General features: G+C 47.1%; 1 protein-coding gene across 1 annotated transcript; it reads left to right on the top strand.

The window, feature by feature from the left end:
- The first annotated feature begins 240 nt into the window (after positions 1–240).
- Alox5ap (arachidonate 5-lipoxygenase activating protein) lies at positions 241–25,994 on the top strand. Its single transcript, XM_076872463.1, has 5 exons — positions 241–355; positions 7,267–7,366; positions 15,797–15,867; positions 19,543–19,624; positions 25,574–25,994. Exons 1-5 carry the CDS (start codon positions 286–288, stop codon positions 25,734–25,736), a joined length of 486 nt encoding a protein of 161 aa, XP_076728578.1. The 5' UTR covers positions 241–285; the 3' UTR covers positions 25,737–25,994.

Genomic DNA, 25,994 nt, shown 5'->3' with positions numbered 1-25,994 from the left:
ACCTCCCATGACCAGGCAGTGCAGGCGAGTGGGCCGGCCCTGTCTGCTTCTCCTCCAAGCCCTGCTTCTCCTGGCAGGCAGGTCACACGGACTCAGAGCCTGGATGCTTTGGTGGCTAATTAGAAAAAAAAAAAAAAGAAGAAGAAAGAAGAAGGCACTGTGCTGGGGACCTTCAGAATGTCTAATGAGGAAAGACAGAGCACAGGCCCGCACTTCCCCTTCCTGCTCAGAGCAGGCTACAGCGCTGGAGCCAAACCAGTTCCCTCTTCACAGCCCCAAGCAAGCATGGATCAAGAAACCGTGGGCAATGTTGTCCTGCTGGCCATCGTCACCCTGATCAGCGTGATCCAGAATGGTAAGGGAAGCCCCTCACTCAGGGAAGAGCAGAGTTGGGGCAAGTCAGGCTTACTCTGTGTGTGTGTGTGTGTGTGTGTGTGTGTGTGTGTGTGTGTGTGTGAGTGCAAACACTCTTTACCTCATCTCTCATTTCTCTGAATGTATACAGGGGTGTGTATTTTGGGGTGAATTTGAGATTTTCTTCCTCCTGGTCTTTCTCTCACTTTACTGGTGAGAGAACTAATCATGGTTTCAGAGCAAAGGCAGCAAAGTTGAGGGGCTCATGCACAACCCCTCACTCTAGCATCTGAAATCAGCCTTTTAGCTATTCATTAATTCAGCCAGGGAGGAGGTTGAAGGCAAGCAGCCTACAAAGGGACACGAGATACGCCGGGCTTCATTAATGTACCTGCAGTGCAACTCAAGTTACATGTCACCTGTAGGCTAAAATAAGGAGGAAAAAAAAAAAAGAATTAAAGAAGAGAAAAAAAAGTGAGTTTTGGAAGTGTAAAGGGGAAATCACCATATTATTTTACTTCTGAAATTTTTTTCTTTCTTTTGAAGAAACATTTTTTTTTGGTAGCACTTTCTTTTTGTCTAGCAATGTATGAGTTTTGAAGTATTTTTCATATTTACATACTGGGAGAGAGAAAGAGGAAACATTTTCTTTTTTGGAATTTGCATTTTAATTAGCCTTGCTGTCAGGTGAAAAAAAAACCAAGCAGGTGTACCAGATCTGAAAGAGGCGGGACTGCGCAGAGCTGCCTCCTTGGAGTTCTCACCTAGGACTGCCTCTGAGTATTTCTACAAGGTTCTCCAGTGGCTTTGTGTTTTACAGTTTATTAAGACAAGAGAAAACAGGAGGGTAATTACTAAGGGCATCTGCTGTGGCTTAACGGCAATTACTGGCTGTTTATGCACGGTCACACTTTGGAACTTGAAGTATGGAATTGCTCCTCATCTTTGTCCCCATCTTGAACATGGACAAATGCTGGTGATTTTGCCTTCTGGGTACAGAACAAGGCTTCCCCTCAGCTTTCCACATCAGAGGGGCTCAACTTTGCACAATCCAAGTATTTTTTTATTTTGCACCTTTTGGACCCCCCAATTTTCATACTGAATTACACACAATCAAGTTTTAGCTCAGAGAGGGAACAAGTGGCTTCTTGAGATTGCTGCTTCCTCAGGCCATTTCTATTTTATAAAAGGTTTTCTTGGCCTTATAAATTGAGGATGGATTGATAAATATGCAGCCTGCACACATTTACAGAGGCCTTGCCGTGCACCAGGCAGGAGACTGGATACCTGGGATATGGCAGTGAGCAAGGTGGCTCTGGCTCCTGCACTTGAGGAAAGGAAAGGAAAAGACAGCAAGCAGGAAGCCTGCCGCAGCCCCTCCAGGCTCTGCAAAGGTTGCATGGGTGGGTGAGCAGCACTAGCTCGGCTCTGGGTAGGGTCTCCCTCTGGTTCTTCCCCCTACACCCATCAGTATGACTGACAGGCATCAGTAGACCGGAGATGCCAAAGCCTTTCACATGCTTAAGCAGTTGGGGCTAGACTCAGCTGAGAAGTTCAAGTTCACTCTCACCTGCTCCCTCTCAGTTCAGAGCTGAGTCAGGGGAAGCTGCAAGGCTCTCTGTTGTAAGAACAGTGTCTTCACCCCTACTAACCGAGAAGTCCGGGAACCTGGCCCTGCTCTGTCCAGTGGGTCCTGGGCTTTTCCATAGTAACCTCACAAACCCCAGGGAGACTTGAGGTGGGTGGTAAGATTTCTGATTGTTTTTGGCAGATGGGATCAAGTCTTCTTTTATAGCACAACTGGGGAGAGTCTTCACAATCACAATCTAAAGGCTGTTTCCAGGTTGGGTAAAATATATAAGAACAAAACACAGTGGCCTCAGGAACACGATTCCCTGGGAGTGGTGGAGGTTTCCTGATCAAGGAGGTACAAATATGCACTGGCACGGACCTATATTTTGGGACTGAAGACGTTCATGTTGGGCAAACACATGACCAGAGTCTGGCATGGTCGGCATATCACTGCCCTGTTCCTCCCCAGTCCCCTGGGAACCAGCTCTCATCCAAGGGAAGGAAGTTTCTATTGCTCTGGTCAAGCCCCAGAAGGGCCCCTTGGGCACCTGTCAGTGGCTTAGGATAAGTCATGCTCTTCTTTTAGGGAGGGACTTGAACTCCCTAGAAGAAATTATCTGTGAGGACTTTTTGCTGACTCTGTCTGTTCAGGGGTAACAAGAAAAATTCAGTGCTGGATTGAAATGCAGCAAATTATATTATGTGCATGCATAATTAGGCCAAAATGAACCCCACTATTATGTGTAACTATAAAAACATTTTAAAAAGAAAAATTCAAATAAGCTGGAAGATAATACCTCTACTTGTTTTTAACTGAATTTTTCAGGTAAATGTGAAGGTTCGGATGCGTGTCCAAGGGTCTCTTTGCAATTCTAATTAACCTCAATGTTGCAACCATAAACCTATCTCAGAGAGTTCAAAAAAATATGCAAAAACTGTGCTCCCCTCACCCCCAAATGTTATTCTGAACCCTTCCTATTAGTTTTGCAAAATATTTCCATGTTGTTACTAGGCACTGCACATTCTGTTTGTGTCCCAAGACAAGGAGGTACCATAGCGCATGCGTCCATGGCGGCATTGGCTCCATATTCTCGGTACACTCTGTGAGCCTGATTATCTGAGGGTGGGCAGAACCCAGCCCGCCTGGTGCAACTTCCTGCTCTGCCTTCAAATGTTCTTTAGTCATCAAGATCTTTGAACTTGTGGCTGTCTTCCAGTTTTGATCTGCAGAATGCAGATTTGGCAGAACAAAGCAAGTTTAAAATACACCTAGACAAGAATTATCAAAACCTGGTTTCCCAGGGAGTATAGAAGTATAGATAGATGCATTTTCTATGAATAGCAGGCAGAGAGTTTCCACTCTCTCCTGTCCTGGTGCCAACGACTTTGATACAAGGCAAACCTGGGGAAAACAGAGAAAGTCCTCAACTTAAGGGTGGTTCCTCTTACAATTTTTTTAACTTTATCATGGTGCAAAAGTATATCTATACAACCATTCGGTTTTTTCACTTAGAGTATTCAATCAATTATGTGCAATACTCAATAGTATTATAAAATAAGCTCAGTGTGAGGCTACCGAGCCACTGAGCATGTTTAAGAGGGGCTAGGCTAAGCTGTGATGGTTAGCAGGTTTGGAGGATTCAATGCATTTTTGACTTCAGTTATCTTCACCTGATGATGAATTTATTGAAGTAACCTCATTGTAAGTAGAGGAGCACCTGTTTTTGGAGAAAGTCATTTTCAAAGGAGTCCAAACTAATGAGACTGGGAGAAGGAGGTGAGCTGAGAGGAGGTCTCCAGGAGGGCACTGATCCCTGCATGACGATGGCAGAGGACATAGAGGAAGGATGACCTTCAGCAGGAGCAAAGCTGTTTCCATGGCCCTTCTGGCTGCAGGAGAAGGTGGGAAGAGTCAGCCTGCTTCTCTCTCCTCCAGAAGAGGCAGCCTCCTTCAGGTTTAGTCTTGCTCTGAAGCCAAGAAGGGTGATACGCTGGCCCTGCAGGATGAAGTCTGTGAGCACTGTAGGGAGGAGAGTTGAGCTGCCATGGTCCCTGATATGCCCACCCAACACATCCTCACAAGGGACCTCACGGGTGCCATATTGGAAGGCTTGGCCATCCACCCTGGGGTCTGATGGGATCTAGAAAAGGCAGAGACTCATGAGTTTCCTCAATGTAAGCGTCTTCACGTCACCCCCATCTGCTCCTCCCTGAACATTCCAGCAATGGGAAACTCAGCCCACTGAGCTTGCCCTTCCTATTATTAGGTCTACAGAGAGCTTTCTTTGTGTCAAGGGCAGTGCTTTTTGCTGTGCATAGTATTATCTCATTCTATCCTTTCACCTTATGAAATATTTACTATGATTCATTCCAATTTTACAGATAAGCAAAGGGAGGCATGGAGAAGTTAGCTCATTTTGGTTGCAGGTCCCAGAGCCTCAGGGGTCAAACTGGGATTCAAACTTAAAACATCTAGTGAGCAGACACTGGCCCCAAGTATGTTGCCGCAAGACTATTCGTTCACACACTCAGTGCTCAGGAAGTTCTCTCTTATGCTGAGCTGAAACCTGCTCCCTGTGTCTTCTGTCCTTCTGTCTGGAAACCCTTAGACTCTGACTGCTGCTTCTCTGTTACAGCGTGAGCTGCCACGTCCCTTCTGTAATGTCTTATTTCTCAAATGGCTTGGTTTTCCAAGTTCCTGGCTACTGGGTTACCTCTTGCTTCCTGTGCTCTTTCTAGAATGCCGGTAGTCTTCTGAGCAAGGAAACTGAGACACCTGAGATTGAGAGACCCATCCCATTAAAATCATCTACGTTGAAACTATTCACTTGAGAACTCGTATCAACCACCCTGCCGACTCCAATTCATTTGCTAGTGAGCTGAAATCTCAAGATCTTTTTATGTGTTTTTCAGAAGCTCATTTCCCTTCTCTGGCCCTCAGTTTCCTCATCTGAGAAGTGGAGCTGTTAAGACCTTCCACAGGTGGTTGTGGATGTGTCCTGTGAGACGGGATGACAGGCGGGGAGTCAGGGGTCCTGTTGTGCTCTCTGCAGCCATCCCTGTGTGTGCCAGTCTCTCTCTCTCTCTCTCTCTCTCTCTCTCTAGCAGCTAGCCAGGATCAGCGTGTTATTGGCCTTTGTGCGCCTGGTTTCTGCACATACTGGAGGATTACAAGGGGTTGGGGGGCAAATGGGTAGTGAGGCAGCCAGTGCTTCCGAGGGCAGCTTAGAGGAGGGAGAGGTAAACCCTAGTAGAATATCGGAGGCAGATGGACTTGCTTGTGTTTTGGGTTATGAGTAGGAAAGATCTGCGGGTGTTTGTAGGGTGAAGAGAAGGAGAAAACAACCAAACACTGAGGGTCCCGGAGTGTGGAAACCAGCGACAGAAGAAAGCCCTGAAAGGGTGGCAGGACTGGGGTCAAGTTCACAGGTGGAGGGAGAAAACTTGGAAGAAAGGAAGGGATTGTTTCTCTCTGAGCAAGGAGACGAAGAGAGAGGCAGGACCTAGCGGAGTATAGCCAAGTTGTCCTGCTGGCTGAGAAATAACCTCTGGGTGTCTGAACACCAGCCCTGTTGACATGTCCGGGTAAAATCTTGAATTCTGGAAAGAAAGTGACAGAATGTTCTGTAGCACTGTGTGCTAAGTGAGGACATTCAGAATGGACAGGTTTATTGCACCCTGTGCGGCTGATGGAATCCTGCAGGGCGCTTCATGGGACAGCAAGAGGAGAGAGATGTCCTCCCTCACGTGCTCAGCTGGATTCCAATTCCCAACCTCCCTGACCTCCCGGAGCCCTGGCGTCTGTGTTTACAGAGTGGGGACGGTACTACCCACTCCACCAGCCGGTGACAGGCTCAGGAAGGGAATAATGTCAGGTGCCTCCCAGGATGCCTGGAGTGTGGCGGATCCCCCAGGGTGCACGCCAGCCCTACAGGTAGCTCAAATTGGGCACACTCCTACAGAAAGGATGTGGGTTTTTTTTTTTTTTTTGCCAAAAAGAAACCTACCATAGGCCTTTGTTTACCCACACGGCTGATCAGATGCTCCTGGCCTGTCTTTCTGAGGAGGCTGACGTGAAGGTAGTGAAAAGGACCCAGCCACGTCTTCCTCTTTTTCACCCTTGAGATAGTTCAGATGTAGAACAGGACGGGGAGAGACTTCCATCCCCCCCACCATCCAATCCAGTCATGCCTGCTGGAGTCTGTCCCTCAACATTTCCTACATGTCCACAGCCGTCACCCTGGTCAGATCCTATCTTGTCCAACCTCCATCCTGGGTCTGACCCCTCAAAAAGAACCTTCCACAATTAAAGAGAGAGTGGCTTTCTGATCACACCATTCCTGCACTCCGTAACTCCTGTTGCTGTCAAAGGGAGCAAGGTTCCAAGTCTTTCCCTACAGCTCTGCAAGGCCAAGGCCGCTCTGCTAAACCCAAAGGACACTTGTTGATGATCGCCTTGTCAAGCCCTGGCTCAGTCTCTCTTTCTCATTGAGCCTCACTCTCTGCATCCTATTGGGCCCCTCGATGGCCCTCTAGCAGGCTCTTCTTCCTCTTCTGTCCGTAGCTCAATGCACTGTATAGTTTTAGTTTGAGTACCTTGTTTAGTGTGTAGGTAGCTGTCTCCTCCTCCAGTGTCCTTGCCAGAGCATAAGCTCTTTACACCAAGGCTGTTTGTCTGCTTTGTTCTTGGATGCAAATGTCTGGCTCATGACAAATGATAATAGATTTATGTCAGTGGAAGAACAATTCGCTGTCTACCCCTTTGGCCTTGTTCTACCGTGTCCTGTTCCCCAGCCCTCTTCCCCACCCCCCATCTTAAGCTGAACACATGGAATCACAGACAGTGCTTGCCTCTGGACCCTTGCATGTGCTATTCTGCTGGAGTAGAGTTATCGTCTCTCATTCCCTGCTCCCTCTATCTGCTTGGTTAATTCCTACTTGTTCTTCAGATTTCATCTTAGGTGTTAATGCTTTTAGGAATCCTTCTGTGACCCAAAGCTGCCTCCTTTGATGACGTTTGATAAGGCTGTGTACTCACTCAATCTCATTTTGACATGAATCATTCTTTAGTTTTATTTCTCCTTTGTCTATCTCTTTAGAACGTTACAGCCCTACAGTGGGTCTGTGTCTTGCTCCCTATCACATCCTCCAAACCAAATGCAGTCATCAGGAGAGATCATCTGCTGAACACACTTTTTGCAAATGACATTTGATGAAGGACATTTAGGGCTATTTGGAGATCGAGTCAAAGAAGCACTTCGATGTTCTAGTAAAACAGTGAAATAACATATTCCTGAACATGACCAATGTGAACCCAATCCAAACCTTTCCCTCTGGCAGGATTCTTTGCCCACAAGGTGGAGCATGAAAGCAAGATGCAGAATGGGCGGAGCTTCCAGAGGACGGGAACACTCGCCTTTGAGCGGGTCTACACTGCCAAGTGAGTCTGAACCCTGATGCTGTTGACTAACAGTGAGGATGTGGGCACGGGGGCTTCCTTAGGGGAGTGAAGACCACCCTCAAGACACATATCTGCCTGGGCCAACCTGGGTTAGTGTCAGAAGAAAGGAAGTGGGGACAGGAGGAGCTGGGGGAGGTGAAGCATCTGTGGTAGTCCCTCAGTCAGGGGAGTTGACCAATTTCCTGTGGGTGGGTTGGAGGCGCCATGGTGAAAACCAGCCTTGACTCATCAGTCAGCTCCGGAGCAACAGGCCATGCACACGGGCAGCAGCCTCCACTTACCGCCCTGGCTGTTCCGGGTGACAGTCTGGAGGTGACGCCAGTAAGTTTCATAACTCTGGGTCCCTTTGAGCCACCAGCACAAGGACAGAAAGAATGGGGCATACGCAGTTGTGTGACCCCCCCTCCCTCTGTCTTTACTCATGAATAAAACAGCTGTTTGAAAACAGGAGAACAGCTAAAGGAAGAGGGGTGTGCTCTATTTGGGATGCAAATCCCAAAGGACAGTTAGTTATTCAAAGGTGGCTTTACCTTCATGGGGAGCGTATTTAAATAGAGGATCAGCAGCGGTGTCCTGGCCTGCCTCTCCAGGCGTCTGACCAGAGGCCTGTCAGAAGGGAAGGCTCCATGCTGGGGAGCTAACTGGAGAGCTGGCCTTCAGTTCCAGCCCAGAGGTGACTTCCGTGTCCCCAGAGCTCCTTCCAAAGGGGAGTCACAGCAGGGAATACAGTATGTCTAGAATGACAACAGCAGCCCAGGCAAACTCAGGGACACAGATTCTCAGGGAAGGGGCAGGAGGCCCTGGGCTCCCTGCGGGCTCTGTGGGCTGTAGGGAGGTCCCACTCAGGGGCAGGGTCAGCTTTCTGTGGGGTACAGTGACTCCCAGGAGTTTGGAGGGTACTGCGTCACCGTCCTCAGGACTTCTCCTGAGTCCTCTCTGTCATCCAGATTTGTTTATTCTTCCTGTGAGGCAGGGTCGTGGGGGGAGGACTAGGGGAGTCTTCCTCTTGGCAAGTTTTTAATCATGGGCTTCACTTTTCCCTTAACTTCTGGATTGTTGTGTCTCTTGTCCGGACCACTCCTAGATATATTGGCAGGGTGGTCAGGGGCTGATTTTTGGCCTTCACCCTCTCTGGGCCCTGGGCCTTTTGGGGTCACTCCCGAGTACTTCACTGCCTCTGCAGTATACCCTCAGACCTCTCCCTCTCCGTCCAGCTTCCATAGCAAGCATGACCAGGGTCACTCGTCAGTGATCTCAAGGAAATCCTTTGCTGAAGTAACCCACAAGGGGATTTGTACTTTAGCATCTGGACCTTGGGTGCATTAATTCTCAGAATCAGTTTAAGATTACGGATGTCATTTAAAAGACATGGTAGACCCATTTGAGGGAGGGCGGGGAGAATACACAGCTGCCATCAGTCTTTTGGCCCACTTGCTGTGGGGGGTGGGGGGTGGGGGGTGGAGAGGTGGGGGGGTGGGGGGGTGGCGAGTCAGCACTCAGAACGACATGCACAAGAGGCACAAAGAAGGCCTCTGATCAGGGATGGGCTCCAAACTCGGAATTCCAAGAATTCTTTCCACCAGTGTGGAAAGAGCAGCTTCCTTGCGTCCAGAAGACTACATTCCTGCCAGGTATGCGAGATTCACTGGAGTATTTAGCTCCCCCATTTGGGAGAAGTTATGGTGGAATCTCACTGTACCTTAAGATTCCATTTTGCTGGCCGTGCACAAGAAATGGAGAGGATGGGGCCATCTGTGTCTGCCCCTCACCCTACCCCACCTCAGGAGTGAAATGGTTCTGTTTTGAAGACGCCAGTGTGCTTAGACCTGGACTTGTTGGTTGTCAGTCTCCAAATTGCAGAAGTGCACTCTGGCTGGGTTGTACTGTGTTGCTGGAGAACGTGGTTTGGAAGTTCTGCAATCACTTAGGTTCCAGGGGGAAGAAGGTGAAAGAGGACGGTGGTGGGTAATTGCTGCTGCTTGGGATCCTCACCATGTGGGTGCTGCAGCCCAGTTCTCAAAACCCCTGTGTTTTTACCAGTTAGCCTCCATGAGAGGGGAAGAAGAATGAACGAGGGGAGAGGAGAGATCATGTGGAGAGGGAGAGGTAGGAAGTCAGGGGGTGGGGAAGAGAACTTTCTGTAAGATAAAGGTTGCTCAGACATAGCTGTGGTTCTTCTACAAAGACCACTTCCTCCCTGGCCCAACAGCAGTACGTGTGTGCCTGTGTGGATCGCAAGAAGGGGCCAGAGATCCATGCAGCAGGTTCAAGCACTAACTAGAGGTAGCCCTGCTGCTGGCCTGCACCTGAGACTCCTGGGAAGGAGATTATATGTGGTCCTAATAGAAAGTCATTCCTAGCAATTGTATGTGGTATGTGTGTGGGGGGTGTCTCTGAAAGCACCAAAATGGGGTGCAAGATGATCCACGGGGGTGCAGGAAGAAAACAGCGTTATTTAATCTTGCTATCTAAAACATAAGAAATGAAACTTTACCCATTTTGAATACACAGATTGACGGTGGCACCTGTGCCATACATAATTTATACATGAATGTACCTAGCATAGGGTTGTATGATCAGAACTTTTGCTTGATGGGGTCCAGAATCATAAATGTTTAGAGGCCCTGGCTATGAGGGGGAAATAGCATAAAGGATAAATGATACTGGTGGATTGAAAAACTGATGCATGTTTTTCAGCATAAAATATGACTGTTGACAGATACGGATTGCTCAGTATTCTGGGCTGGTGCATTAACAGACATCCCAGGCGGCGTGGTGTATCAGCACAGACTGGGCCTTGATTAATGACCTGTCCCACCACCCGTCTCCCACTAGGGCAGTGCTGAGTCAGGGTTTCAGAACTAAAAAGGAGGTGAACCTTGACCCTCTGTTCACACAGTCCAAATGCGGTTCTATGCGCTGTTCCCAGAGGATGAGCACAGCTAGTACAGCCTTGGTCAAGGTCTGGTTTTGGGAGGCAAATCCTAGTTAGCTAAACAAAATCTAGAGTTTCTCCCTGTGACAGGGGTGAGTTGAGGTGAGTATAGGGGAGGGGTCTTTGGAGACGTGTAATTTCCTGAAATGTGTTCTGTGGATTCCAAGTTCATAAGTCATTAACATGTGTTGCAGGGAAAAGTTCTTTATGGGCAGATGTTTCAATCAGCTTTTCCACCACTGTGACTGAAACACCCGGCCAGCACCACTGCAGAGGAGGAAAGGTTTATTTGAGGGCTCATGGTGTCAGGGATCTTATTCCACGGGAGGCTGGCTTCATTCCTCAGGGCCCCAGGTGAGCAGAACATTATGGCGAAAGAGTATGGCAGAGGGAACCAGCTCACATGATTATCAGGAAGCAGAAAGAGGGAGTCTCCACTTGCCAGATATAAATATATACTCCAAAGCCACGCCCAATCCCCACCTCCTCCAGCCACACCCCACCACTTCAGTTACCACTCAGTTAATCCCTGTCAGGGGATTACTTCACTGACTGGATTAAGACTCTCACAACCCCGTCATTTCTCCTCTGAACCTTCTTGCACTGTCTCACATGTGAGCTTTCGGAGGGACACCTCACATCTAAACCAGCACACCAGACTTTTGAGAACCCATAATATACTAAGCAGTACTTCTTGGTTCTCCATAAATGCTACCTCCTCTCCCAGATATTTTTTGCAGATCATTTTGGGAAGTGCCACCCTAATATCACTTATTCTGTCCATCTCTTGACATCCACTGTAGACTCACTTTCAAGTAGTGAAAATTAGAACAATTATTTGAAGGTCATACATTTATAATAATCCCATTGATTAGTATTGGTATTATTATTAACTCCTTTTCATGATTTTATTGTTTTATTTGGTACCGGAGATTGAAGCCAGGGGCACTCGACCACTGAGTCACGTCCCCAGCCTTATTTTGTATTTTATTTAGAGACAGGATCTCACTGAGTTGCTTTGTGCCCTGCTTTTGAAGAGGCTAGTTTTGAACTCACAGTCCTCCTGCCTCAGCCTCCCGAGCCCCTGGGATTACAGGCTTATGCATCTTTCCTTATTTTAAATCAACCCAAGCCAACTAGTGAAATATTAAAGTTTTTCTCTATTATATTCCCAGAGGTGGAGAAAAATAAAGGGAAAATAGCACAAGTCCTTTTTTCTGTAGAAGCAGTGAGAGTGCAGGGTGCCAAATTGAACGTAGCTCAGTGAATTATTGCCAGAGCTGCCCAGAAGCTCCTATTTAGATATCTAAAAATGGATATCAAAATGGGTTTGTCAGTTCTGTTTTGAAGAACGAAATGGCACAAAACTCCTCAAGAGAAATCCAGAATAATAATCATGTGTCAGTAGGAAAAGACATTCCCACTGAGTGAAGAAGGAAGACGCAGGAGCAGTAACAGTCACCACTTACTGAACATTTCCTGTGAGCGTGCAGAGCTTTATCTCATTTTATTCTCAACTGTTTGGGGGGTAATTACTCATGTCTTCCTTCACCCCTTATATGAACAAATCGAGGCTCCATGAGACTAGGAAATGCACCCACATCCACACATCCAGTAAGCGGCAGCTCTGAAATTGGATCCAGGTCCTGTGAACCTCGCAAGTAGCCATGAGACTCCACGGCAAGGTGACCAACGGTCCTTGAGTTCAGCCTGGCAGCAGGCCCCTCTCACGAAGGGGTATATGTGCTTGGAGCTTTGAATGGAAGGTGGACTGGAAATTCTGGATGGGGAGAGGGACTGGTTTGCGCTAGAGCAAGAGGCAAGATCTGAGAGTATCCTGGAAATCCCGAGAAAGAGACCATTCTCTGACAGTTCAGAGAGCTTCATTCAATTCCAGACAGACTGTGTTTTTATTAGGAACCAAGGTAATATAAAATAATAAGAAGGAACAATTGAAGGATTGATCCGATGTTGAATCACTGACCAGTTCTCTCTAATCAGAAGATTCCTGGACAATTAAAGATTTTTTTTCTTTTGTCATTACCAGGCAAAACTACTTGAAACCAAAACAAAACCCCCAAGAGACATGGGAATGAGAAATAAGCAGGGGAAATTTTTGGTATTAGTATATTTTTTTTAACTATAAGCCCATCAGATATTATTTCCCATCAGACATAGCATTTTTCAACCAACTGAAAAAGGAAATTTTTTCCTTCTCATTTTCTTGAGCTTGGAAATGAATCAGTCCTGAGGCTGTAATTTTTGTGCCTCTAAAAATGTGTAAGAATAGAGGTGAGGTTGGTACTCAGTGGCTGCTGCATTTGTAATGTTGGGCCTATTTATTTGCTGAGTATGTCATCCCCCAATGACGATTTGCAAGGGCCTCCTGTCCTCTGGAGTAACTGGTTCACTAGATTCATGAAAGTTCTAGGGTCCAGAGCAGCTAGCAAGGCCAGCAGGGGCCTCCTCTTCTTGCCCTGTGCCTGGCTTTGATTGTGTATGTCTCCCAGGACAGGATACATGGATTTCTCACCTATCACATTTACTGACTTGTCTAGAAAAGAGTCTTTTTTTTTTAATATTTATTTTTTAATTTTGGGTGGACACAATATCTTTATTTTTATTTTTATGTGGTGCTGATGATCGAACCCAGGGTCCCATGCCTGCTAGGTGAGCAGTCTACCACTGAGCCACAACCCCAGCCCAGAGAAGGCTCTTTTGACCATCAGAGGGGCCTGAAATTTCCTGTGGTCAGGCAAAGACAACGTGATCTCTGTGGGGGTCTCTGCAGTGTTGGATCAAGGAATGCCCATTTCAGATGTATTAGTCATCTTTGTATCACTGTAATGAAATACCAGACACAGGATACTTATGAAGTTAAGAAAGGTTTATTTTGGCTCACGGTTCTAAGGTTTGAGTTCAAGATCTGGTGGCTCTTTGGCTTGGGCCTCTGGTGAGGGCAACGTATCTTGACAGGAACACGTCAGTGAGTGTCCACATCTCCAGCCAGGAGGTATAAAGAAGACAGTGGCATCCCATAGTCCCTTTCCAGAGCACACCTCAATGACCTAGGCCCCATCTCCTAAAGGTCCATAGCACTTTCTAATAGTGCCACTCTGGGGACCGCGCCTTTAACATGCTGTTATGGTTGGGATATGGAGTGTGTTAATGCAAGAGGGGAGATGGTTAGATTGTCAGAGCTGTAACCCACTAGTGGATTGAACGTACCACTGTACCAGGTGCTGACGAGGTGTGGTAGGGTGTGGCTGGAGGAAGGAGGTCACTAGGGCATGCATTTGGGGTTTACATTTTGCCCTGGCACCTCGCTTGCTCTCTCTGCTTCCTGGTTCTCATGAGCATAGCAGTGCTTCTCGGCCAGGTCTTTCCACCATGACGTCCTGCCTCACCTTGGGCCCAGAGCCACAAAGTCCGCTGACCATAGACGGAGACCTCTGAAAACCATGAGCCCAAAATAAACGTTTCCTCCTCTGAATCATTCTTATTCGGTATCTTGGTCACAGTGATGAAAAGCTGGCACACATATGGGCCTTTAGGGGACACTCCCCATATTCTAACCTTAGCTCCCGAGTCCTCATGGACCACTGAGGGGCGGGACCCTAGCAGTTAGAACAGGGGTTTAGAGACTACACCTTTGCTTGTGCCTATATATTTTGCCTTCCACTCACCCATGGTTCCCAAACTTCAGCACGCATCAGAATCACCTAGAAGGCTTGTTAAAACAGGGGGCAAAGTCCCTTCCTCTGAGTTAAATTCTGTGGGTCTGAGGTGGGCACAAAAATTTGTATTTCCAACAAGCTTTTGGGTTATGTCCATGCTGCTGGTTCAGGACTTTGACTCCAGAATGTCAGTGGAGTCTCTAAGTTTTTTTGTCTCTTAGTTTTACAGACAAGGAGACTAAGTCTAGAGAGATTGCTTTGCCAGGGGTGAATAGCTGGTTCAAGTTAGGATGAGGACTGTCCTAGTCCAGGGCCCGTCCATTGCACCACACTGCCCTTCCCTATTTGGGCCTCTCATGTCTTGCTTTGTTGTTTTCCCATTTTTACTGCTTATCTCTTGTCCTGATCTAGACTGCAGACTCCTCATAAGGACACCTCCTGTTTAATTTAGTATAGTCCCATGGTTAACAGGCCTGGCTTTGGAGACAGAATGACTAGGTGTGAATCCTGGCTTTGCCCCCTGCCCCCAGGCTGCGAGACCCTGGTCTAAGAGCCTCAGTTTTTCATCTGAAACATGAGGATTGTAGTGGCAGGCCGAAAAATGTCCATGATCTAATCCAAGGAACGTGTAAATATGTAGTTTCATGCTAACCAGTTGAACTTGAAATAAAGAGATTGTTTTGAATATCTAAGTAGGACTCAATGTCATCACAAGGGTCCTTTAAAATGGAGAAGGAAGAAGTGATTTATATCAGAAAGGCTTGGACTGGGGGTTTTAGCTCAGGGATAGAATGCCTTGTCTGGCTTGCGCCAAGCCCTGGGGTTGATCCCTAGCACTGAAAAGAACAACCATATGATTAAAAAAAAAAAAAAAAAAAAAAAAAAACAACCCACAAAACCCTGTCTGTCTCTGTATACCTCCCCAGAAAACACCAGGAAGACTCCAGCAGCCATCACTGGCTTTGAGGTTGGACCGAGCGCTGAGTGAGGGGGAATGCCAGGTATCTTGAAAGGCAAGGAAACGGACCCTTCTCTCGAGCTCCAGGGAGAATACAGCCCTGCCGAATCCTTGCCTTTATTCCAGGGAGATCCATTTCAGACTTGTGACCTCCAGACCTCCTGCCTTGTTTAAGCCACCAAGTTTGTGGCCACTTGTTACAGAAGCCAGAGGAAACTCATGCAGCTGTCCTGTGTACTCACAGGAGAAGGCCATGAAACATCCGCTCTGTGCCTGGTGTACAGTCATGTCCCCGACTCCAGGGCAGCGAGGATTGTGCCCAGCACACAGCCAAGCCACTAGCAAGCTAGCTTTTATTTGCATCGGCTCTTGTGATGGGAACCTGGTTTCTTTACTGCTTGGGAATTTCCTTTCCTGCTCAGCCTGGGCTGCAGACAGGGGCTGATCTGTGAGTCTGACATGGAGGTTAGCTCATGTCAGACACCCCCACCTGCTCATGACCACACCCTGCTGTCTGCTTTGCTCACTTTTCAATTCCAAGTAGCACATGGAACAGGAACCCTGCCAAAGCGAATACACCAAGAAGCCAAATCTCGGATCGGCTTCGCTGTAGGAAGGGAGTTAATGGATTCTGAACACGTGTTGGCTTCACCCCGCGGTCCGGGTCCGTGGCCGGCGCGGTGGCTGGCGGCCACGTCTTGCTGGGGAGATGTAAGTGGAGCGAGAGGCGTTTGCGCTCCTTGCACGGTGGTGATTCTTAGCTTGAGGTTTCAGGTGATTTTCAGACCACATCGCAGTAACGCGTTTCCTGATTTCTTTCCTCCTTGTTTATTCCACAGCCAGAACTGTGTAGACGCCTACCCCACTTTCCTGGTGGTGCTCTGGAGTGCGGGGCTACTTTGCAGCCAAGGTAACTTCCCTTTGTGTGTTCTCTTTCTACCATGTGCATCTCTCAGAGGTTCAAAGGGCGGCCGTTTTGTTGAAAAGATTTTGCCTGACCTCCAGCTCCGACCCTCCAAGCTCTGCAGAGCCCTTGGGAGGTTCTGTTCCAGGCTCGCTCCGCGCCTGCGCAGCGCGTGTGATAATGCATTGCTAATGCTAGCTCCCTGGCGGCTGCTTGAGAGCAGCGGCGCTGACAAGGGTGGTTTAAGGCTAAATGTGACTCAGAATCCTTAAACAGTGTTAGCTCAGATACAAGGGCATTATAAATGAGAGCGCCGGAGGGATCTATTCTGGGACCGCTGTTACTTGGCTCTTCTGCTAATAAGCTCCCTGCATAGTGGCCCTCCTCTGGGCGTGTGTCCACAGAGCCCTGGGCTGGATTCCAGGACCTCAGCCTACCTTGGGTTATCAGCAGCCCACAGTCTTGACTTCAGCAAGTTTGGAAGAACAGATCAACTCCCAGGATTGATTTAAAGTTAAATTGGAAACCAGTCTTTTTTTTGGGGGGGGGGGGATTCTCTTTGGAATTTTAGCACCAGAGAGATTTGACCATGACTGGCATAAGTCTGGTGGTAGCTGGGTGTGAAGGAGGTTGGCTTTTGTGGCTCAGCAGGGCCCATGCAGAAAGGCCACAAGCAATCCTCTAGGGAACTATTTAATTCTTATCACACTCTCCACAATTTATAAAGCATATAGAATATATATATATATATATATATATATATATATATATATATATATATATATATTTTTTTTTTTTTTTTTTTTTTTTTTTAATTTTTTTATTTTTTCCCCTATTACCTTTGCAGACACTTTGGCACAGGAGATAAGTCACTTGTTTGGGGTTTCTCAACTAATGAGCCACACAGTGAATCAGAGCTCAGGTTTTCCAGTTCTAAATTCACAAGTATCTTCTTACTTTTTTTTATTTGTATATTAAGTACACACTGAATTTACACTATACCCCCTGAATGTATAGGGATAAATAAAACAGGGATGGCGGTGAAGCTCATTACTGATTGTCAAGACGGACACAGAAAAGTAGGTGAACAGATGCATTATTGACAAGAGTGAGACATGCCATGCCGGATGGAGGGGCGGGATAGACAGTGGAAGCCACTTAAGGGACCCTGTGTACCCCCTGTGCCTGGAAGGCCGCCAGTAAGCTCAACACATATGTTTTATTTTCTATCTGGAGTGAAGTAAGAAACATGTCTGGCATTACCTGAAAAATCAAGTCAAACTACGCTTATACTAGGAGTTACGATTCCTTTTATGTCCTAAATGATACTTGATCGAGATGAATCTACAGGAGTGCTAGCTAGGTAAACACAAAGGGAGTTTGAAGGCTTTTCAGAGCCTGGAAATATGCATCTCCTGTCAAAACAAACATTGGCATTTCCAGGACTAGAAACCATCAGTCATCCCTGGTGGATAATTATCATTTCTTATGAATATAGTACAGTGTGGAATTTTTTAGCTGGAAAAAAACCCCTAGAGATTATTCTAATCCAAACCCCTCACTTTCCAGAGGGACGAGTGGCTTGCTGAAACCTCAGAATTTTAGATCCCAGATTTGTCACCTTTGTGTGGTTCAGGTTCCCACGGGAGGCCCCTGCCATTCCCTGGAGCAGGGCAATGGGTACAGAGCCTTTCCACTCCTGATTTTTATTCTCTTGTTCAATTGAGTTCCCATCAAAAGGGAAATGGGTCAGTAAACGAGAACCCAGCCATCCAGGTGGGAAAACTTGGTCCAAAGCAAATCAGGGACGGTGGCAATCTCCTGACTTCCAAAGAATAACAGTTCTTTTGTGTTCCAATTTTATTATCTGTCTTACAAAACATAACAATTATGTTTTGTAAGGCAGGTAGAGCGGTGGAAAGAAAGAATTGGGTGTTGGGGAGTGACAAATTAGAAGCAAATCCAAGGATGTTCATTGCTGGTGTGTGACCCAGGCTGCAACTCTGCTTCTCTATGCCTCAGACTCCTCATTGTCAAACAGGACCATGGCCACCTGTTGCATTCCTGTGATGAGGAAAGGAGATGATTTGCATAAGGCCCCTGATATAGTGCTTGGCATTTGCCATACTGAGCCTTATAACTGCCTAGACCGGGGCTGGGGTTGTGGCTCAGTGGTGGAGCGCTTGCCTGGCATGTGTGACGCACTGGATTTGATCCTCAGCACCACAGAAAAATAAATAGATAGGTAGGAGTATTGTGCTCATCTACAACTAAAAAAACTGAAACAAAAAATAAAACCTTCCCATACCTGACTTTTTATGACCCACAAATGGCACTTTTGTATGGTTCACTTTAACAATGGAAATTCAGTACATGTTATTATTATTTATTATTTTTTGTACTGGGGATAGAACCCAGGGGCACTTTATCACTGAGTGACATCCTCAGCACTTTTTAGAATTCTGAGACAGGGTCTCGCTACGTTGCTGAGGCTGGCCTTAAACTTGTGATCCTCTTGCTCAGCTTCCCCAGTGGCTGGGATTACAGGTGTGCATCACTGTATCCAGCTATAGTAGATGTTATTATCAGTGGTGCTTGAAATTAGAGGACCTGGTTTGAAATTCCACCTCTGAGATTACTTGCCTGACTTTTTTTTTTCATTCATTTGAAAAATATATTTTGAATGCCTATTATATGTGCCAGTCACTATTCCAGGCACAGAGTGATCTAGCAAAAGGCAGCTGTCCTCACAGATCTTTTGGTCTGAACCTAAATTTCCTCTTCTGTTGAATGGTGACAATGAAGGGCTTCTTACCAGCAGGTGGCTGGGAGGGTTGGAATCCAACTTTCCAGAATGCCTGGAGATGCTTGGCATGTAAAAAGTGCCCATTGATGGAAGTTAATTTGTCATTTGAATAGTGCTTAGATTTCCAAATCATTTTTATATCAATGGCCCCATTTCACTCTCGCATTAATTCCCCAGAGGTGGGAAAACTGTAATCAGCTTTTGGTCCACATGCAGAACAAGTTCAACGCGTGCAGCCGATAACATTAGTCCTAGTGGAGCTGGGTTTCCAGCTCCCCACCCCGAGTTCAGCACTCTGTGGGGTGATTGGGGGTGCTTCTTGCGGCCGTTTCCCAGGGGGCTAGAATGGAAAGGGAATCTCCTCTCCTCGAGATCATCAGGAGCAATTGTCCAGGAGAGGTTAAGCATTGTGCTGCTGGGAACCCCGGTTGGGGTTTGGGGGGTGGGAAAGATGGGCTTTCAAGAGAAGCAACCTCAGATCTGAGCTTGGGGGTCAAGTCCTTCCCCCCTCTCTTTACCAACTGCCAGCCTTACACAAGCCCCTTTGACCACCCGAGTCCAATTTTCCACCTCTAGAGGTAGGCATGTTGATCCCAGTTATGTCCAAAGGGGTGACATCCGGTGGTGGATGGGCAAACATTCTGTAGGAATCCACACAGACCCCGTGGTGGCTGGTGTGAGGCGATAACTGCTGTTGTTCAAATTCTCAAGCTTCTCCCAGCCTGAAGTCCATACCGGCCTCCACTACTGGAACTCGTGGCCTCCACTGGACATTGTGGCCAGTGTTGCTGGTGATGTCTGTATTGGGGCTGTGCTAACAGTGCATGTCTGGGTGATGCTGATACTGACGCAGGTGTCTTTCCTTCTCCACTCAGTTCCTGCCTCCTTCGCTGGACTAATGTACCTGTTCGTGAGGCAGAAGTACTTTGTCGGCTACCTGGGGGAGAGGACTCAGAGGTAGGTCACTGGGACTGTTGAAGAGCCATGAATGGATTCATGCTTTTCCAACGTGCCTTTTGGGCCGTGACTAAGATCTCACATCTGGGTCTCCCTGCATTTTGAGGGCTCTGAAGGCACAGGCTCATCTGGTTTTCCCATTGAACATTCCTCTGCCTGGCGTTGCGTTGGCCCAGGGTGCTCTCCCACCCTTCAGGTCTGGGATGAATTTTTCTGTCTGGCTTTCCAGGCCTCCTTTGTGTGAAACAGTTCATTGCTGGTCTAGAGAAATGAGATCTAAAGTTTTCCCCTTATGGTAAGTTCCCCAGATCTTTTGGAGACCAGCTCAAAAGATGCTAAGAACATAAGATGCAGGGAATCCCAGCAAGGAGATTGTGGATAGAGGCACCATTGCATTGTTTACAGACGCTTCCAGAAAGGAAGCCCCAAAGCAGCCCTATACTTCCAGGTCACCCTGGAAGGGTCACAGTTTGACACCAGTTCTTAGAGGCAGGAGTTCCTGGAGGTCTGGAGGTCTCCCAGAGCCTGCCACCCACTGGGCCGCTCCCAGTCCTCCCTGTCGTCCTCGTCTACTTTACTTCCTACCTGTTACAATAGCACCCTTCTCTAGTGGTTGGTTTGTGGGCTGTCCCTTTAGGCAGGCATCCTTCAGTGGTGACAGTAGAGTGACATCTGGGGACTTTGGCAGCTGAAAGTGCTACAGAGGGGGAGGCTGGGCACCTGGGAAGCTCCATGCCTTGAGGGGGCTGATGGTGAGCTGGGCCGTAGCCAGGAGGACATGTCCGCCGTTCCTGTGGCCCTTCTCCCCCTCTCTCCTTGCTGTGGGGAGGTGTTCTCATTCCTCCTCTTAACCCCAGCTCCACTACCCTCTTTTTCTTATCAACTCTGTCTTAAATGACACCTTACGTTCTCTTTCACCCCAGAAAGCAACTCCCAGGCCTTTCCCCAGATGACCACCTGCTGTTACCAGTGGAGGGGGGCAGGCTGTCCAGCAAGGACGTGAAGGGCTCCCCTCTCTTGGGCTGGTTCCCTATGCAGCCCGGTCCCCCCACCCCTCCAGTTACTGATCTCCTGACACCACTGGCTTGAAATACGATGGCTGCTTTAATTCTGGGGCAATCTGTGGGGCATGACGTCTCTTCAGCTACCCACCGGCCCTTTTAATTTTAAAGGTGGTATTCACTGATCACCTCTTAGGACATGTGTAGATATTGGTGAAGATAAACGATGGGATGTGGAATCACAGTCAATCTCACAAATACTTGGTTTCTCTGGATTTCATGGAAATACAAATGTCCCCACCCCTCAAGTCTCCCTGGGGTGTCTCTCATCAGATGGTGGTAAGATAATCCCATTTTAATGCCCTCCCAGTGGGTACGTGTTCTAAGCCCTCTTCACCTCCCCTGTAGCCATGGTGGCATTACTGATGTGTGAGAGTGTTTTTTCTTTCTTTCTTTTTTGGTACTAGGGATTGAACCCAGGGACACTTTACCACTGAGCTACACACATTCACAGTCCTTATTTTTTTTTTTTTTTTTTAATATTGAGACTAAGTTGCTTACAGCCTTGCTAAGTTGCTGAGGTTGGCTTTGAACTTGCAGTCCTCCTGCCTCAGCCTCCCAAGTCTCAGGAATTACTGGCGTGAGCTATTTAATCTCTCCTCCCTTCCTTCCTTCTTTTAAAAATATTTTTATTTTTAATGGATGCATATTCACTATACCTATTTATAGAGTACAATGTGATTTTTAATACATGTACACAAATTTTTAATACATGTACACAAAGTGTAATGATCATTGGGTAATTGGCATATCCATCACCTCAAATATTTATCATTTCTTTGTTGTGGAAACATTCAAAATCCTCCCTTACTAGCTACTCTGGGAGGTTTAATTAATTCTTGTCAGCCATAGCTTTCCCCCTGTGTGGTAGAATATTAGGACTATTCCTCCTTCCCAATGGTTCTTCTGTACCTATTAAATACCTTCTCTCCACCCCATCTCTCCCAAATTCTTCCCAGGATCTGGTAATTGCTATTCTATTCTCTACTTCTTTGAGGTTGTTTTAACTTCCACATGAAAGTGAGAACATTTGATAGTCATCTTTCTGTGCCTATATTTTACTAAGCATAGTACTCTCCAGTTCCATTTACATTGCTGCAAATTCTTTTTTTGTGGCTGAATAATACTCTGTGTGCACACATACCCCCTTCCCTTTATCCATTCCTCTATTGACGGACCCTTAGGTTGATTCCATATCTTGGTAGTTGTGAGTACTGCTGCAATAAACATATGAGTACAGAGGTGTCTGTGTCATAACAGTGTCAATTCTTTGGATACATACCCAATAGTGGGATTTCTGGGTCATCTGGTAGTTCTATTTCTAATTTTTTGAAGAGCTTCCATCTTGTTTTCCCTAATGGCTATACTAATTTACTTTCCCACCGTTAGGGCTCTTTCTTGCTGAGACCAAACCTGGTTCCAGAATCCTTAACTCAGTTCTGAGCCGCAGTCATGAATAGAAGTGATAGATACTAGAAGAAAGGTGTAGTCCTACTCTAGACCAAAATATAGCCTGAGGTAGACGCATGACCAAGGGTCTCTATGGTTAAGTCCAAGAGGATTTTCAATTCTACTCTCAAGAAATTAGTTGCTAATATACTCTTCAGTTTAGGACCCACCTCCACCAAAGTCCCCATCTGTCCTGTGGGCTGTGTTGGACTCTACAGACACATTATGCCCTGGTGCTGTTGGGAACTTCTTTGCCCTTGGCCTCACCAATCTGGGAGGATCCAGCTCATGAGAATCTTCTCTCTTGGGCTCCAGGTCTTCTCTTGCTCCTTCCCAGAAGTTGCTTTGGCCCTGTCCACTGTAGAGTTCTGGTCTCATTCTTGGTCCAGTGGGTGGGTAGGACACCCTGCCATGTATCTCCCACCTTATCCTAGAGATTGCCAGCACAGTCCAGAGGGAAATTGTTTAGCATAATACCTCTTTTATATTTTCATGTAAGCTTCATGCAGCTCAAGGCGGGCTGATTTGTTTCAAAACTAAAACCAAATCCCAGCCTCCAAAGTCTGAAGGAGTCTCCAGGAAGTCACTATGGTACAAAAAGCAGGACTGCAGCCACAGACAGGCAGGTTTCAGTCCCTATTCCACCTTTTCCTGGCTGTGTGATCTGAGGCAAATCACTCAACTTCTCTGCTCTTGGTTTCACCAGTAGGAAAATAGGTTAACAATACAGTGGTCGTGAGAATTAAATGACAAGGATATAAGACACCTGACTCCAACAGATGCTTAATAATTTAATTCTCACCTTCTCCATACATTTAGAGAGAATTATGTATCAACTTTTAGAAATAATGAAAGAGAGATCTGGGTTCTTCAAGGGCTGTGTGGGAACTGCCTAGACCCCCAGCAGCCACTTCTGCCCTCTGGGTCATTTTAGGCTTCCTTGGGTGGTCTGCCTAAGCTCCTACCTCTGCATGCCGTGCCCACCTCCCAGGACCGGGCCCCTCTTCCACTGAGCTCTGAAGGTGATGGAGCCCTGGACTGAGTGGTTGCCTTCCACACTCTGCCTGGAACTAGTGATAGTGCCCTGATCCTGGCTCCCACAGGAGCTCGTGTCTTGAGAACTTTGAACAAATTTTACCTAAGGTCAGGAACACCACTATTTCACCTTTCACTGCGTTTTTAGCTCAAGCACAAAATGAGTCAGCAAATCATTTTTTCTTGCTTCTGCAATGAGCATATGGTATAGCCTCATTCCTGTGCTAGATAGATCAGAGCCAGGACAGTATTTGACTTGACACAATTTAATTTCTCAGAACCCTTTATTCTCTAGTTAAAAATATCCCTTGGTTGACTCCTTTTATTTTCCTCTCCTTCCTTTACCAGCGCTAGCAGGTGGCTCCCTGTCTTGGTTCCCTGGAGCTACCATAACAAAACACTGCAGACCGGGTGGCTTAAATAACAGAAATGTACTGTCTCGCCATCCTAGAGGCTGGAAGTGCAAGGTCAAGGTGCCAGCAGCTTTGCTTTCTCTAAAGCCCCTCTCCCTGGCTTGTAGATGGCCATCTTCTCCCGGTGTGCATGTTTTTCCTTTTGTACCTGTCTGTGTGCTACGCTCCTCTTCTTGTAGGAACAGCAGTCTGCACAGATTAGGGCTCCCCCGTATGACCTCATTCTATCTCACTGCCTCTTTACAGATGCTATCTCTGGGAGGGCTGGGGAAAGGCGAGTTGTTGATCAAAGGGTACGAAGTTTCAGTTAGACTGGAGGAAGAAGTTTTGACTCATCTGTTGTATTGTACAGCGATCACAGTTAATAATAACATATTGTGTATTTCAAAATTGCTAAGAATAGATTCTTAACAACCTCATACCCCCCCCCCCCACACACACACAAGGTAAGTTGGTGAGGTGGTGGATATGTTAATTAGTTTGAGTAGATCTTTCTACCAGGTATACATAGAGCAAAACATCACATCATACCCCACAAGTAGACACAATTACTATTTTTCAATCAAAATATTAGTAAAGAAAGACCCTACCACTGAACAGAGTCAGATTCTGAGGTACTGGGGGTTAAGACTTCAGTCTTGACATTTATTGGTGACTCAATTTAATGGTGACACAATTCGGCCATAATACTTTCATTTGGGACCAATTTTGCTCCCTGGTAAGGAGTCGGATGCCCCCACTTCCTGAGCAGGACTGTGAACAGGCACCTAAGGAGACAAGAACAAAGCTGGCCAGGAGCAGGGGTGGCACCAGCCAGTGGTGCTTTTCAAATCCTTACGGGTCCTTGAGTTGTATAGGAAGTTTGTGGAAGTGCAGCTTTGGATTCCCTGGGTCTGAGAGGGACCTGCCATTTTCCATTTCTGACGGACCACACTTTGAGTAACAAAGAGGTGGACACTTAACTGCTGAGTGACTTTCAAACTTTTGCTGTAGGAAAATTCTGAGTTATACTAGGAACCTTTGGGGTGGCCAAATTCTGCTTTCTTTCCCTGAGCCCGGCAAGAAACAGGTTGTAGAAGCATTAACTCACCCATTAGGCAAGTGGGCTGGTCTCTGTGAGTGTTCCTGATTACCAGAGGATACCCCTTGCCAGGGTCTTTGCCAACAAGTCCACTCGGCAGGACTTTCCAGAGATGCTAGCTCCATGCAGACGGGCCCAGACACGGCAGACACGGCAGTCTCTGCCTGCAATTAGGTGGTCACCTCTCACTGGGGAAGTGCCTCCTGACCCAGCTGATGATCTGCCTAAGCAGCTTAGGATTTTGAGCCTTTGAGAGAAAGATTTGAATGTATGAAAAAGTCCCTCTTCCTCCACTCAAAATAGTAAGGTCCTGTTTCCCACGGGGTGGGGGGTGGTGGAGGTGCTCAACTCTCATTAATGCAAACATGAATCATTCTTCAGGGGAAGAGATGGAACTCTCAGATGCCGAAGCACCTTTGAGATTCCACCGGCTTTGCAGGCTCGTTTAAAACATGACTTCTAGCACAGTCCTGCATCATACACCAGCCCCAGCATGGGTCTTATAGACCCTCCTGGAGAGGGGCCGATGTAGAGAGGGTTTTAATGAGGTGATGGTGTTCCTAATCCTTGGTGGGATTGCCTGCCAACCAGCAGGACCCGCCACCCTCCCGCTGTCAAGGGGCTGGCATTAAGGACATGGGGAGAGTGCAGAGAAGCCGGCACCACTGAGCTCTAATGATGATGGGTTCCGAGGTCTGGGCTCCTTCACCTTGCCTTTGAAATGTGTTCAACGACTAATAACATCCAAGACACTTCCACCCTTTGTATAAAGGAAATGGGTAAATGGGAACACTGGGGAGCCAAAGGAGCTATAATTCAGACCCCACGAGGCTGAAAGCGATGACATGCTTTTGGGAAATGGGTGTCACTTGGGCCGTGTCTATAGTTTTTTCTCCTCTCTTCTTTTCAGCACCCCTGGCTACATATTTGGGAAGCGCATCATCCTGTTCCTGCTCCTCATGTCCCTGGCTGGTATACTCAACTATTACCTCATCCTCTTTTTCGGAAGTGACTTTGAAAACTACATAAAGACCATAACCACCACCATCTCCCCTCTGCTTCTCATTCCCTGACTCTCTGCTGAATACGGGCGGCTGCTCTCATCTAATCAATACCTAGAAGGCCTCATAACTCAGCCCTCTAAAGGATTCTGCTCCCCTCGACATAGCTGTAAATCTAATGGCCATCTGGGTTTTGCAGCTTCAGTTAACCTTGCTTTTCCGGGAAGAAAAGAATTTCGAGTCAGCTCTGCCCCTTGCCGGTAGCGTGGCCCCCAGATTGTCATTCAGATGTCTTGTGACCAGATACACGTTTTCCTGAAATAAAATGCA

Source organism: Callospermophilus lateralis, chromosome 12, assembly GCF_048772815.1.
Source record: "Callospermophilus lateralis isolate mCalLat2 chromosome 12, mCalLat2.hap1, whole genome shotgun sequence".
NCBI lineage: Eukaryota > Metazoa > Chordata > Mammalia > Rodentia > Sciuridae > Callospermophilus > Callospermophilus lateralis.
This window is presented reverse-complemented; position numbering and strand designations above follow the sequence as displayed.

Excerpts from the sequence above, each read along its gene's own strand:
- Alox5ap (XM_076872463.1), top strand. The coding sequence starts at position 286 with ATGGATCAAGAAACCGTGGGCAATGTTGTCCTGCTGGCCATCGTCACC. Across the intron at positions 7,367-15,796 it reads GAGCGGGTCTACACTGCCAA|CCAGAACTGTGTAGACGCCT; the intron begins GTGAGTCTGAAC and ends TTTATTCCACAG. Across the intron at positions 15,868-19,542 it reads GGGGCTACTTTGCAGCCAAG|TTCCTGCCTCCTTCGCTGGA; the intron begins GTAACTTCCCTT and ends TTCTCCACTCAG.